The sequence below is a fragment of the Scylla paramamosain genome, chromosome 16, assembly GCF_035594125.1.
Source record: "Scylla paramamosain isolate STU-SP2022 chromosome 16, ASM3559412v1, whole genome shotgun sequence".
Taxonomy (NCBI): domain Eukaryota; kingdom Metazoa; phylum Arthropoda; class Malacostraca; order Decapoda; family Portunidae; genus Scylla; species Scylla paramamosain.
Window position 1 is genome coordinate 6,962,501 of NC_087166.1, and position 15,000 is coordinate 6,977,500.

Genomic DNA, 15,000 nt, shown 5'->3' on the forward strand with positions numbered 1-15,000 from the left:
GGGGTTTTCACGTTGCTGGAGGGCGAGGGTGACGCATGGACGCTTGGATCTACTTTTGGGATGCGGTTTGACCCACATTATAGACAAAAGTGGGGCGGTGACTAGGTGTAAGCAGGTGTGTTTGTTTCCACCACACCTGTATGCTGCCACCACCTCTTGACAAGTGTGTTGACAGGAACAGTTGTGTTGCTTTGTGGCGACGTAACGTAGCGCCTCGCCAGCCACGGAGACGCCGAGTAATAACCTCAGGTTTCCCAGATCTACTTCACGATGCAAAAGTATTGTACGTACAAACGCCCCTTTCTTTATGGAGACGAAGGTTCGGACTGTAATCATAATTAGTCTTGGGAACACTGTAGGCCACGCTTAAATACACTCAGGTAAAGTTAGGCGTGAAAGAATACTGTTACTTATCTATACTATGATGTATAAAAAATGTATGCATTTATGTTCTCCCTTACATTACGTAGACGAGGAGCCCCAGCTATCATAACAGGTGATCTTGAGAGCTCTACAGGCTGTGTTCAAACGTAGTAAACTCAGAGGGACTTGATCATGAAGGAGATCTTTTAAAACCGACGTTTGTTTACCTCCAGATGAGAACGGCGAGAGCGAGGCGTCAGACGAGGAGCCCGAGGCAATGAGGCCAGCGACGGGCGGCCTGGACAACCCGACCCGGGAGTGTTATGGCGCCGTCAAACTGGCTGTGCTTGGCTGGCAGGGGCGCTGGTGAGTGGCAGCGGCGGGGACCTGTTGTTGTGCGACTGCCAGAATGTTATTCATAAATGTGGCGAGTGACCGCATCTCGTGACGTGCACCTGATGGCGGAGTGAAGGCTTGACGGGCGTCTTGCAGATGTGTGGCAGGTGGTTATGAATGAGCGGGTAAAGTTTGTTTTTTCTCATTCATATGTGAGAAAGTGCGCTTTTGTATGATTCATCCTTGCCCTGAGTATCTTTATTATAAATGTTACTTATCCTTATCCTTATGATTTCAATATGTTTGTTTATCTAAGCTCTATCGAGCGAATAGTTGGTGGTTCAGAAATAATTTGCATTTCTTTTTATATATCAAATACTTTCAGGTAAATAGTGTTGTAGAAACAATATGCACTTTTTATAATATGTACCAGGTCTATATATAACTCCTTCCATCCCTCTGGGCAGGGTGCAAGTTGGCATATGTGGGCTGGAGGGCCTGCCGTGGGTGGGTGGGTCTGGCGGCATCATGCTGGAGGTGTGCGTGGACCCCGGGGGACGGTCGCGGTGGCTGGCGCTGCCTCACGCCCACGGCCCCTCCGTCAACGTCAAGGTGGGCCGCTGTCTTCCTAAACTTTTCACTTCACCTCCTCGCTCACTGTATACTCTTGCTGGGGTGGCCTGGAGGAGACGGCTGTTGGGGAGAAATACCTGAAAAAAATTGTGGTCATTATTTAAAATTATAGTCATGGATGTTGATAATGGTGATGATAGTGATGATGATGATGATGATGGTGTAGAATCTTGCTAGACGCGTGTTGTACTAGCAGATGACTTACATGGGGAAGTGAAATGTGGTTAATAAATAATAGTAAGCAGATAGATAAATAACTGACGAGCAGATTAATCAATTGACAAACAAGTCACGCAGCGTCATTGACATTTCAAGATTAAGGATTAATTTCTTACACCAGTGTTCAAAATGTCATACCTCACTAAGAAATGTGTTGTTTGGAGAAAACCACTCAGTATGATGCCGTCTTGTCTTTACACTACGGTACAGAAAGAACTGAGACGAGGATGAAGTTTTTCCTCATTTTCAGTTTTCCTCTCCAGACGCATTCGCTGATTGAAGATTCACTTGCTGTTTGACTCTCCGCTTACTATTACACTTAGGGATATTGTCAAACGTTTCAGCACTAAATATCGACCACTTTGACAAACTTTAGTGGAAGTTATTATGGTTTTCCAGGCGGGTTTCATGATTGCAGTGATAGTTTAACAAGGATTCTTTATCACCAGTGAGAGAAACACCCTTGAAAACGCGCTCAGTTATTTCCGTGGCCTTTGAAAATAATCCTTATGAGAGAAGAAAGTGTTAAAGCATACGGCCCTTAGAAAGAGACCTATACACAAAAATTTTACCCCCCATATTCAGTTTCCCTTTTTCGAGAGTTACATTTGGTAGGTGAACAATGCTCCACCGTCTTACTGTCTACGCTTAGAGGGAGGAACAAACTGTTATATGCATACATTGATTCCTTCTTATATATTATTAAATTTTCCCCTTTAGTTAACAAATGTGCGGGAGTTGACCTTGAAATTGTGTACTCGTCACCTTTCAATATTGATTTCACCTGCGCTAACATGGAGGCTGAGTATTGATTAGAATGACATTCCCATTGATTGATGCAGCCTTTGTGATCACTCTCTCTCTCTCTCTCTCTCTCTCTCTCTCTCTCTCTCTCTCTCTCTCTCTGCTCCCCATTTCTTTCCACTTATCGTTTTTCTTCCCATTTTTCTTCCCTTCCTCTTTCACTGATAGTGTGGAATAGTTATCCAAACAGCTTAGTGAGGATATGAAGGTCTGTTGCTGTTTGGTCTTCCTTTATATTCCTTTGTATTCCTCTTCCTCCAGATAGCTTAGTAAGGACGTCAAGATCTGTTGCTGTTTGGTCTTCCTTTGTATTCCTTTGTATTCCTCCTCCTCCAGACAGTTTAGTAAGGATGTCAAAGTCTGTTGCTATTTGGTATTCCTTTGTATTCCTTTGTATTCCTCCTCCTCCAGACAGCTTAGTAAGGATGTCAAGGTCTGATACAGTTTGGTCTTCCTTTGTATTCTTCCTTCTCCAGACAACTTAGTAAGGATGTCAAGGTCAGATACTGTTTGGTCTTCCTTTGTATTCATTTGTATTCCTTTGTATTCTTCTTGCTCCTGAACCTGACCCTATGCTCCTCCTCCTCCTCCTCCTCCTCCTCTTCGTCACGTATAGCGATCATCCTTAATTAGGCAATCACGCAAAGGTTCAGGTCGGGTGTGTAGGTTCCTTGACTCACCTCGCCTTCCGTGTTTACCTGAGTGTGGTGTGACGTCATCAAGGTGCTGGTCACGTGATAGCCTTGCTGGAGCCACCTGTGTTAATAGTACCGTGTGTTTGTGTGTGTGTATGTGTGTGTGTGTTTTCATATTTTCTATCTTCATTAGCATCGTTGTGAGTTTTCGTCGTTTTTTTCGTGTATATTTTTTAAGATGTTTTTTTCTTGCTTCAAAAAATAATGTGAATAGAGAAAAAACTGAAAGTAATGTATGGAATAAAGAGAGAAGATGGCAAAAATGGAGAGAGAGAGAGAGAGAGAGAGAGAGAGAGAGAGAGAGAGAGAGAGAGAGAGAGAGAGAGAGAGAGAGAGAGAGAGAGAGAGGAAAAACACCTGTCATATATTTAATTACGACGATACTAACTTCAGAAACACGCAATGATGCATGATCTCTCTCTCTCTCTCTCTCTCTCTCTCTCTCTCTCTCTCTCTCTCTCTCTCTCTCTCTCTCTCTCTCTCTCTCTCTCTCTCTCTCTCTCTTTCTCTCACAACATACGCAGCTGGAGGCGGTGGTGAAGGGCCCGAGGGAGGCGAAGGCGAGGAAGAAGGGGGTGGTGCGGGTGGCCGTGTGGGTGTGCGGGAGGGTGTGGAAGCACTGCGCCATCGGCACTGCCCTCACGCCCCTCGTGGAGTCCTCAGGTCCCATCATGGCGCCCCTACATAATCACTCACAGGTATTTTGTAGGTTCAGGTGTGTGTGTGTGTGTGTGTGTGTGTGTGTGTGTGTGTGTGTGTGTGTGTGTGTGTGTGTGTGTGTGTGTGTGTGTGTGTGTTTGTGTGTGTGTGTGTGTATGTGTGCGTGTGTGTGTGGATTGATTTTGTGTTTATTGTGGTATAAATGCTTGCACTACTACTACTACTACTACTACTACTACTACTACTACTACTACTACTACTACTACTACTACTACTACTACTACTACTACTACTACTACTACTACTACTACTATCACCACCACCATCACCACCACCACTAAACCAACCATCTCTACATACAGCTAATAGAGGAACTAGGGTTGGTGGAGGTCAGTTTACGTTGCGACTTACCGTGACCCGGTGGTGGAGGAGGGTGCTGGGGCGGGACAGGCGGGGGCAGGGGGAGGCAACGCTCATCCTGGAGGTCCTCAGAGCCAAGAATCTCAGGCCATACCGCCCTGGCACTCTGGCTCGGAAGGCGGGGTCCTCCAGAATGAAAGGTGAGTGTGTGTGTGTGTGTGTGTGTGTGTGTGTGTGTGTGTGTGTTGAAGTTTTGTGTATGTTTTAGTGCGTTGTGTCAATTTTTTGTGTATTTTCCGTGTTTTGTAACTTGTGTTGTTGTGTTTTCCTGGCTTATAATGTGTTTTTTTCTTTCCTTTTGTGTTTCTCGTGGTTTGTAATGCGTGTTGTTTTCTTTTTGTATTTCTTGTGGTTTGTAATGTATGTTCTGTTTGTCCTTCATGTTTGTCGTATTTTTTTTTTTTTTGTGTCCTGTGTTTCTGCTTTGTGTTTTTTTTTTTTTTTACGTGCGTTATGTTTCCCGCTTGTGTTTGATGTCGTTTGTGGTGTGCACTCTGTTCCCTTTTTGTGTTTCTTGTGGATTGTATTTCCTCTCATTCTTGTCATAAGAACAGAACGATTTTTTTTTTTTTTGTATTCTTGCCTTATGTACTTTTGTTGTGAAAACTCAACTTAGTACTCTAGGAAAGATGATATTTGATGTACCATGAGGAGGTGTACTGTTTTGGTCAACTGCCTTTTCGTAGTCTTTTTTTATTTTCTTATGTTCTCAACTCCAAAACGTCTCTTGTAAAGCTCTAAGGTCACACACGTTACCAATTTTTACAACATATTGGAAAGAGGTACTACTCTGGCCTGTATCTGTAAGGTCTTGTTATATCTCTAACCACACCAACCTTAACGTGCTCCAGAAAAATAATAATAAATATGGTCTCTTCCCTGAAACTCTAAGGTAATACACTGCAGCTTTTCATGACGTATAGGGGACGCTGTAGTCGCGCTCAGAAGTCAGTCCACTTTAATTTACATTACCCCTACAGTCTTAAAGGCTGACACTGTGACTTAGGAAGCGATGAATTTTTTCAGATCTGTATGAAATGTTGTGTGTGTACGTTCTCCTTGCAAAACATGACACCTGGCAGGTCTTCAGTTTTTTTGAGGCTCAAGATTGATCAAATATTAATTAATCTGCACTTACGTCTACTAAGCTTTACATTTTCCCCAGCAGTCTTAAGTCCTCATATCAGCTGACAATCACTTTATAAAACATGGGATATTTAATTTATTTTTTTTTGAGGCTTAATATTAGTCAGAAAAGAATTAATCTGCACTTACTTCCACTGAGTTTTACATTTCTCCCTGCAATCTTAAGTCCTACAATCAACCGAAAACTTCCTAAAACATAACGACTATCACATTTTCACTTTTCATACTTACGATTGAAGGGAAGGCAGTAAACACACAGTAGGTGAATGGGGCATATCAGCAACTTCTCCCCATCGACTGTACTTACCCTTACCCTTACTTACCCTTACCTGCACATCTTGGTCACAGCTCTACCACTCTTAACCTGCCGCAGATCACGTGGAGGTGGTGTGTCGTTCTGGCCTGTGGGTGAAGGGACATCGCGTGGAGAGAATCACCTCGCCCTCTGTCAAGCTTCCAGTCACACAGGATCCGGTCATCCGCACTCGCTCCGTCTTCACGCTGCCTCGGAACAACCTGCAACACGCCGCCGTCATTCTCAAGGTAGTAGTAGTAGTAGTAGTAGTAGTAGTAGTAGTAGTAGTAGTAGTAGTAGTAGTCGTCGTGTTGCAGTTACTCTATTTCAAGGTCTTTGGTGTGTGTGTGTGTGTGTGTGTGTGTGTGTGTGTGTGTGTGTGTGTGTGTGTGTGTAGTTGGGAGGAAGGAACCGTTCATGAATTAATTAGAGGTTACAGTAGTGGGGACGACGTTACCTGGGTTACGATGGCAATTGCACTACGAATGAGTTTGCATGACGGTGTTTGCATGCTGATCGTGTGTATGTGTGTGTGTGTGTGTGTGTGTGTGTGTGTGTGTGTGTGTGTGTGTGTGTGTGTGTGTGTGTGTGTGTGTGTGTGTGTGTGTGTGTGTGTGTGTGTGTGTTCAAGACAAATACACATGAAGGATAAGCAAGAGGGGATCGAAAGCAATATGAAGGAACAAAACCTTTATTAACAAACATTCATCTTTCTCTGCTGTGTATCATTTGCACGCCACACACCATACACTGTCCTCTCGGTGTCCTTACCTGCTCGATATTTAAGACAAACATTTCTCACTGCATTTCTTATCTTCTTTTCGATACCTTTATCTTCCAGTAAGTTTGTATATTTTTCGTGGTTATATTGTATTAAAAAGAACAACATTAGCAGAAATGGATTGAGAAGAAAGACCTTAATTGGATGTTTGACTTAAAAAATAGTGACCCAATGAAACTTATTAATTGATTTGAATTTTCCCAGGGGAGTTTATTAAACGGAAGTAAAACTATAGACACTAAAATATTTGAACTCCATTAGACCTTTTATTGCCAGGGATGTCTTTTGGAACTATACTCTAAACTTATACCTGGATAATTAATCATGAATGAAGAGAAACGAAAGAAATCCAATAGTTAAGTTTCTTTCGTTCTCAAGATACTTTTTTTTTTTTTTTTTCCTGCGTCTTAACAGGTCTCCTCCACCACGCTTGCTTTTACACATCGTCCTCTCATAGTTGCTTTCCTCTCAAGTCTCCTTTACGCAGTTCATCCACCTCCTTTCTGGTCCTCTTCTTCTCCTGTCCTGTACTTCCATCTCCATCACTCTTCGTTCTCCTCTTCGTCTCCTACCCTGCACCTCCATCTCTATCACTCCTCTTAGTAGCTTTTCCGTCACACTGCAGGGATACTAACAGCCACTCCTGCACAGGTGATATACACGAACAAATGGGCTGGAGAGGACGTGGTTGGCCGCGTGCAGCTTGGGCCACTCTTGTACCTCGGCAGCTTCTCAGAGCACCAGCCTGCCATTCCCAGGCCCTCCTATAACACTGCTATAACCCTCTCCCACTGGGGCCTGGCGCTCAAGACTCCAGGCCCCACCACCTTCTGGCACCACCTGCAGATGTAGGGCATGGCGGGTGGTGTCCTTCGTGTCTCCTTTGGCACAAGTAAGAAAAGACAGCGAGGTCAAGGGGCGTAGTGTATCTGGTTAGTGTAAATTAATATTCCAGTTAATATTTTTAAAGTTGTACATATATGCATGTGTATCCATATTTGTGATGTATAAAGTAGTAATAAATCGTATGTTGTTTACTAACCGCATGTATATTTTGTGCCTTTGTAGTGTGTTGAAGCAGTTTATATTAATATACTAATATACGATAGATTGTAGTAGCAATATTTACGCAATAAGAATAAGTAAATGTTGGTTCTCGTAACTATTTATTATTTGTTTTCGGAGGATGGGGGAGCGGCAGTTAAGTGGATTCATTTATTCATTGATTTATCTTGTATATATTTTTTGCAGCCCTTAGCTAACCTCCTTTCCATGAACGTACAAAGAAAAAAAAAAAAATCAGCTATTCTTTTACACTTCAACCTTAGACATCGAAACGTCACATAGACAGCTTAGTGAGAGCATACTGTGCCCTCCACATCCTGCTCCGTTAGTGCTGCCTCCAGTTTGCCACAATGCCCCCGAACTTGTAATCAGAGTCAGTATTCTCCACACTGCTCAATCATTCATGTCCTCCCAAGCAGCGTATTGGCTCCGGAAGGCTGTCATCGGCTAGGGCAGATTTCATATTGCGGACCCAATGCTCTTGTCCCGATGCTCTGATGGGATCCCTTGTCGCTACGTATAATATTGAACCCGGGACCTGTTTCTGTGTTGAGGGAGCTTTGAAATGATTCTTGTGGGGGTAGAGGATATATAATATGAGAGGTTGCTTTACTTATACACCTGTTTGCATTTTTGACTTGTTTCTAGTTTTATTTTTTGAGTTCAGGAGCTGTTTCTGCATTACGTGTTAGTGGTGCTTTGTGATGATTCTTGTGGGAGTAGATGAACTGTTTACCTTACTTATATATCTCATTGTCTTTCTGGCTTTATTTCTGTTGCTGTAACTCATCTATCTCCCAGTCAGCCACTTCTGTTGTGCATCAAAAGTCTAAGTATTAAGAATTTGTTTAGCTCATTGCTTCGATCACATGACTTTTGTTGTAATGAAAGTCAAACCCGTAGGATAATTTTCCCAGCACTAATCACCCATAATGACACGCAGCACTGGGCGAGGAATGATCAGCACCGTGAGTTAAATGTTCTTTCCATGCACATCCAGGAAGCGGCAGAGGCGGGCGGTATTAATTGTCGTTTTGCGCTGAATTACGAGCGATAACACTTAATGAGAACAGGAGCAGAGCGACCATTATTACTGCTAACATTGAGAGGAGCGTGTTATTAGTCCGCCTGGTTAGTAATAGCAAAGTGACGTGCGTTTTCCAAGCAACATGACATTGGCGTCGCTGTAACAGGTTGCCCCGCCACTACTCGAGAATCAATGACGCCAGCTGCTCGGTGTAGTGTTTGCTGCGCCTCGTTACTCCCCATTGTCTCGTGTGTGCCGTCTGGGGGATTACGGTTCAAATTAGCCCGATCATCTGTAATCCCAGGTGAAGGAAGCATCCAGCTAAACATTGCTAAGTAGGAAAAGTTTCTATTGAATTTTCAGGCTGTCGTCCCACGCTGGCCTCTACGCATGCGTCCTTCACTTGTATCTGGAAGATTACTCATATGCTGGTATCTCATGTCAGACTCACGATGCTTTGGGTGCTGCTAGGCTGGATTTGCATATTTAAGGCTATTTTTTAAAGTTTCGTGGGGTATAGTGATGGGGTGTTTTAGGATAGGGATAGTAGGATGTGGGATGCAGTACGAGGTGTAAAGGTCGAGTCTTGCGTGTGGCAGCGGGCCGGTGGGGGCGTGTGTGTGTGACGCCTCGCCCAGCCCACCACCTCACTGTGTCTCTCGCTGGTGTTCTGAACTCTCACTCCTCCTCACTCATCTTTCCGACAGTGACTTTGGTATTTCTCTCCCACTCTGCATGCCTGTCACATTTTCCAGTAGAGAATAGAACACCTTTGCGTAGAATCCCGTACTATGCTGATTCATTTTGCACTATACGTAGCTGGCTTTGAGAAACGATATAAAAAAAAAAAAAAACACGATTTTATTGAAGCTTAGCATGACACAGAGGGAAAAAAGACGACGGTGATATTACTATGCGGTCTGGTGACTTGCATACCCCACACTTGCCAATGCAGTAAGCTTATTTGCGAGGTTTCCAAGGCACCGTCATTGTATTTTGTCAGCATGATCACCCCAGAATGCCATTTAGAAACACTAGTGTCTACTCGGCCTTCGGTGACACATTTCGCACCACTATATATTACTTTGTTTTAGCAAGCATGGACGTCTGGCTGGCTGATAGAAATCCTAGTAGGTGGCTCGGGAGGAGGCTAGTATAGTTTGATTGCTTAGAGTCACATGTACCAAGTGTGTGTGTGTGTGTGTGTGTGTGTGTGTGTGTTAAAAGGTCAGTAAGTGGAGGAGGAGAGGTTGTAGGTCGACTCTGTGTCTTGCAGGAGCCTGATCCATTAATATGACGGTGTGATCTCAACACTAAAGTCACGTTTTTGTGTCTCAAAGTTTGTTTACATCGTTTGTTTACTTTGTCAGAGTCCTTACGCACGGCAGGGGGCGACGCACGTGCTTGAGGGAGGCGTAGACGGTAAACAGAACATTCTTTAACACTCTGAACTGTAAGCAAAAGCCTTGAAGTAGAAACTGAAGCAACGGAGACAAAAACTATCGAAGGAACAGAAGTGAAAAAAAAAACTCAACCATTTTCTCTATAGTGTTTTACTGATTAGTTATTCAGGTAGATGTGAGTTATGAATATGTTTATTTAACGTTACTGGTTACTGTGGCACGTTAGGTATCGCGTGTCCCTACAAAGATAGTTATGCGTAATATGAGTAATGGATGCATGAAATAATATGATAAGGGCTTACTGGGGACAGGATAAATGCATCCATAGGCTTTAGACTGATGCTGTTAACGTGGATGGATGTGCTCTCTCTCTCTCTCTCTCTCTCTCTCTCTCTCTCTCTCTCTCTCTCTCTCTCTCTCTCTCTCTCTCTCTCTCTCTCTCTTATTCTTTTATCTTTTCTATACTCCTTTGCCTCTTTCTCTTTCAATCGCTACTATATATTTCTTTTTCGTCTTCCTCTTTCTCCTTTACTCTTCCTCTTTCCCTCTCCCTTTTTTCCCCAACTGTCTCTTTTTTTCCTCTCTTCTACTATCTCTCCCCTTCGCGCTGCCAGATATTCCTCACTCTTCCTCTCTCTCCCTCCTTTCCTCCCTCCCTCTCACCCTTCCTTCCTTCCCTCCTTTTCCTCCTTCCTTCCTTCCTTCCTTCCTTCCTTCCTTCCTTCCTTCCCTCCCTCACACATTCTGTTGTATATCACACGTATCTATTTCTCTTCCCCCAACTTGTCTTCACTTCTTCCCCTTTTATTTTGCAATTGTTTTCTTTTCGTTTTATTTTTCACCCTCATGTTTTCATTTTAGTTCCTTTCCTGTCCTTCATTTTGATTTATTTTTACACTTTTCTCGATCTTTTTTGTTTTGTTGAGTTTTTGTGAGATTTTTATTTATTTATTTTTGTTTGGTTTGTGTTTGTATGTTCATTTATGTCTTTTATTATTTATTTATGTTTCTTTTCTTTCTTTCTTTCTTTCTTTCTTTCTTTCTTTCTTTCTCTCTTTCTCTCACGTCTTTATTTCCTTTCTATGTTTTCTTTTTTTTTGTATTTTGATTTATTTTCATATTTCTGTTGATATTGTTATTCTAATTCTTTATTAATATTCTTCATAATTTCACGGCTATATCATGTTTTATTTTTATTTCATCATCAGATCCTATTTTGCCGTTTTTCGCTATTATTCTCTTATATTTTTATTTTCTACCATATTTTTGTATCCTTATTTTACTTCTATTTAATTTTTCTCCACGTTTCCTTCTCACTTTTCCTTCACTTTTACAATATTTTTTTCTTATTGTAACTTTTCTTACTGTCACCTTTCTTGGCGCTGCGATAGTCAATCCTATTTTTACAAGTCACGTTCTTTCACATCCTCCCTCAATCCTGGACGTGGCTGGGCAAGGATGTTGGATGTTCAGTGTCACCGCCGTAGATGGACAGAACTGCAAGGTAAAACACACACACACACACACACACACACACACACACACACACACACACACACACACAGTACATAAATGACAGATATGCCTACTCCAGTGTGTGTGTGTGTGTGTGTGTGTGTGTGTGTGTGTGTGTGTGTGTGTGCTTTAAATGACTATTCAATAAATGACAGTCAAAATTAAGCACCAATAAAAGAGAAAATGATACAAGGGATAGCTATCAGCAAGGTGGGGATTATGCAGATATTAAAGCCAGGTGCGTACAGGTAATCCCCACGAGAGAGAGAGAGAGAGAGAGAGAGAGAGAGAGAGAGAGAGAGAGAGAGAGAGAGAGAGAGAGAGAGAGAGAGAGAGAGAGAGAGAGTAAATAACTGAAAACTTTATTCTCTCTCTCTCTCTCTCTCTCTCTCTCTCTCTCTCTCTCTCTCTCTCTCTCTCTCTCTCTCTCTCTCTCGATCCGTTTCGTGACAGTCAAGGATTTACAACAAACAGACAAGACCACGTGTTTGTTGGTACTGTGTGTGTGTGTGTGTGTGTGTGTGTGTGTGTGTGTGTGTGTGTGTGTGTGTGTGTGTTGTTAATGGGACATGTTTGTTTGTCTTCTTTAGTGTGGCGGTAGTAATAATGGAATAATGGTGGTGGTTGTGGTTATGGTGGTGTTGGGAATGGTAGTGATGGTGATTTTATTGGAGGTGTTGCTGTTGTTGTTGTTGTTGTTGTTGTTGTTGTTGGTGGTGGTGGTGGTGGTGGTGGTGATTAAGTGACTTCATCAAAATAGCAACATTCATGAAAGAAAATCCTCAGTAAAAAGTAATGATAATAAAAGACAAAGTTCCATAGAGGTTATTCAGATGGGGGAAATCCACAGCAGATTAATAGAAGCTGTGGAATTCTTAAATCTAAATGATGTGGAACTGCGACATAAGGTCACTCCGGCTTCATACAGGGACTGCCACGTGTAGGCACCAACCCTTATTTTCTTATTTTCTGATGTTCTTATCTTTCTTATTAACTTAACGTGAATCGATATTTTCGCTAATTTTATGATTCTGTAGATAACTATTATTATCGATGTTTTAGTGTTTATAATTTTGTAGTTAACTTCCATCGGTGTTTCTGTTAACTTAATGGTTCTGTAGACATTTAACCTTTATCAGTGTTTTCACGAACTTAATAATTCTGTGGCTGTCTAACCTTTGTTGGTGTTTTGTTTAATGTAATAAGTCTGTAGCTGCCCTGAGGAAGTGTGCAGGCTATGGTTCCTTTTTAACAACATTCAGAACATTGTCGGTCATACTGGCATGGACACAGAAAAAGAAAGTGATTGGAAAGTTAATTTTGTCTTCTACAGGGTTATTCAAGAGACTGTAGTACAAAGTAAGTGTCTAAAAAGTTGTTAATTGTGGGAAAAGAGGGTCTATGAAGGGAAACGCTGATGTTGATTAGTGCATAAAGTATAATGTGTATAGTTGAAATGACTGAAGGCTTTCTTATCTTACGAGGGAAATATATGGTAGGATAATCAGTCTCGATCGCCTCAGGGACACAAGGAGTTACATGGCAGTGAGTGGTTAGTTGTACCGATGATTACTAACACAGTGCATCGTATCGAAGACTAAGGCCCGTTTCAGCATTTCGGTCTTCATCTGGACTACTTATAACTTGCAGTGGTGGATGTTATTTGGATCTTCAGGGGTGCTTGTGTGAGTCTAGTGATAGATGAACAAAAATTCTGCACCTTTAGTAAGAAAAAGAAAAAAAAACATATGAAAACGTATTTATGTTGTCTTTGAAAATAGTTGTGATGAAAGCCCAAAGCGTTCACGGATACGAACTCACAAGGGAAAATATTGTAGACAAAATAAATACCTTTGATGTTTCTTCCACAAAAACAAAAACATAAAAAGTAATAGTTCCAAACCGATCACAATAACATTTGCGTCAGGGCGACAAGTTTTGTGTGACAGAGTTACTACAGAAAACGCAATTTCGGGTTTGTTTGTTTGAGAATAAACGTGGGAACTTTCAGAGGTGGCAGTGCGCGTTATCTGTCTTGCGTGGAGTGTTTGGTCGCCTCTCAGGAGTGCTGGAGCTTCGGGAGGAGATGGGTGAGGTGAGGCAGACATCCTCCTCTGCACCCCCCGTCCCCCCAATATCCTTCCCTGCTCTCGTATTATACATAACACTGACATGAACACTTAGCATAATGGCATACACTTCAGACTTCTCGCTTACTTTGGACAGTGCTAGTCAGAATACTTGCCTATTGTCATATGTTTAAAACTTTTTGTATTACTTGTGATTAGTGTGTTTTTTTTAGTATTGTATTATATATTTACTTATTTATTCGTTCTTCATCACTTTTTTCCGTCCCATTTTTTAAACGTCTCATCCTTTCTTGCTTTATTTTGAATTTCATGTAATTTTTAAAAATGATTCTTTACTTCCTTACCTTTCTTATCCTTACTTTCACTTATAACATTTTGGCTCTGACTTATGAGGTAATTACACTCACATACTATAACATTTCCTTCTATCTCTAAGAGCATTTTCACCACTTAAAAACTATATTCAAGACACGCTTTCTTTTGTCCTCATAGCTCCTTTCAGCAATTCACAAGACTAAAAGCATTGTACACAGTCTTTACCAGCACCTGTAAGAAAGGAAACAAAGATATTGAAAGAATAGGTTTTTCAGTTTTGTGCCAGAATAATGTTTAGAAATAGCTATAAGATACTTTGATTTTTGCGGTTAATGTAATTCTCACTCACACTGTTCTTAATCTACAAAAAGAAAAATCTAAGTTACCAATGGCTAATCTGGCGGACTAAATTTCATAACATAAAAAGAAAAGCAAAAAAAGAAATAGCGTAGATGAAACACACACACACACACACACACACACACACACACACACACACACACACACACACACACACACAGTAATTTGTCCATAAAACAACAAAGACACAAAAGTTACGACGAGAAATGAGAAAGAGAATTGGGAGCCGTTGCGAAGGCGTATCATCACACCCTTCCTCTGACTTCTATCTGGAGCAGCTTAATCTAGATGGCCCTTAAGTTGCCCTAACACGGGTATAACAACGGGTGTCAGTCGAGTAACATGCCACATTAACTTCCATTGTGTTTAGCATCCCCTTGCAATCCCAAGTTTTCTGATCTATGGAATCTATGGAATCTATGGAATCTATGGAATCTGATAATGGATGATAATTTCCCCAAAAATCTTTTAAAAATGAATCGAGATGAGACGACGAAACTTTTAAAAATACAGTACCAATTTTTTTAAGGCCACATAAATGATTTTAGAGATTCTTACTGGTTATTTTTTCCTATGATGATACAGATTCTTCGATAAACTATCACTAGAATCATGAAAACACCTTGAAATCGTTAACAATTTAAACGTAAACCTGTTAAAAAATAGTCGAGATGAGACAGCAAAACGTTCGAGAGAAAAAAGGTCCATGGGTTTTGTTGTAAGACTGTCAGAAGATCAAACGAATAGAAATTGAAAGGGAAACATAAAAGTGGAAGAAAAAGTGTACAGGGCAATTCGACTTCTGGCCACGTCTATACATTTGTTTCCAGCAGGATCCTGAAATGGGGACCAACTGGGATGGCTAGGAAAGTT

General features: G+C 41.5%; 2 protein-coding genes across 2 annotated transcripts in view; both read left to right on the forward strand.

Annotated features, from left to right (window-relative positions):
• Positions 1-4,211, forward strand: part of LOC135107950 (uncharacterized) — a 9,092-nt gene extending 4,881 nt beyond the window's left edge. The window contains exons 5-8 of the mRNA XM_064018408.1: positions 597-729; positions 1,167-1,311; positions 3,575-3,748; positions 4,073-4,211. Coding sequence (XP_063874478.1) covers positions 597-729; positions 1,167-1,311; positions 3,575-3,748; positions 4,073-4,126 — 506 coding nt within the window. The 3' untranslated portion in view covers positions 4,127-4,211. The remainder of the gene's footprint in view (positions 1-596; positions 730-1,166; positions 1,312-3,574; positions 3,749-4,072) is intronic.
• Positions 4,125-7,385, forward strand: LOC135107951 (uncharacterized). The gene is made up of 3 exons (XM_064018409.1): positions 4,125-4,270; positions 5,650-5,819; positions 7,004-7,385. Exons 1-3 carry the CDS (start codon positions 4,264-4,266, stop codon positions 7,202-7,204), a joined length of 378 nt encoding a protein of 125 aa, XP_063874479.1. The 5' UTR covers positions 4,125-4,263; the 3' UTR covers positions 7,205-7,385.
• The last annotated feature ends 7,615 nt before the right edge of the window (positions 7,386-15,000 follow it).

What these genes read in the sequence shown, in the direction of transcription:
- LOC135107951 (XM_064018409.1), top strand. An exon ending in ACGCCGCCGTCATTCTCAAG is followed by an intron (nt 5,820 to 7,003) that starts GTAGTAGTAGTA and finishes ACTCCTGCACAG; the next exon opens with GTGATATACACGAACAAATG.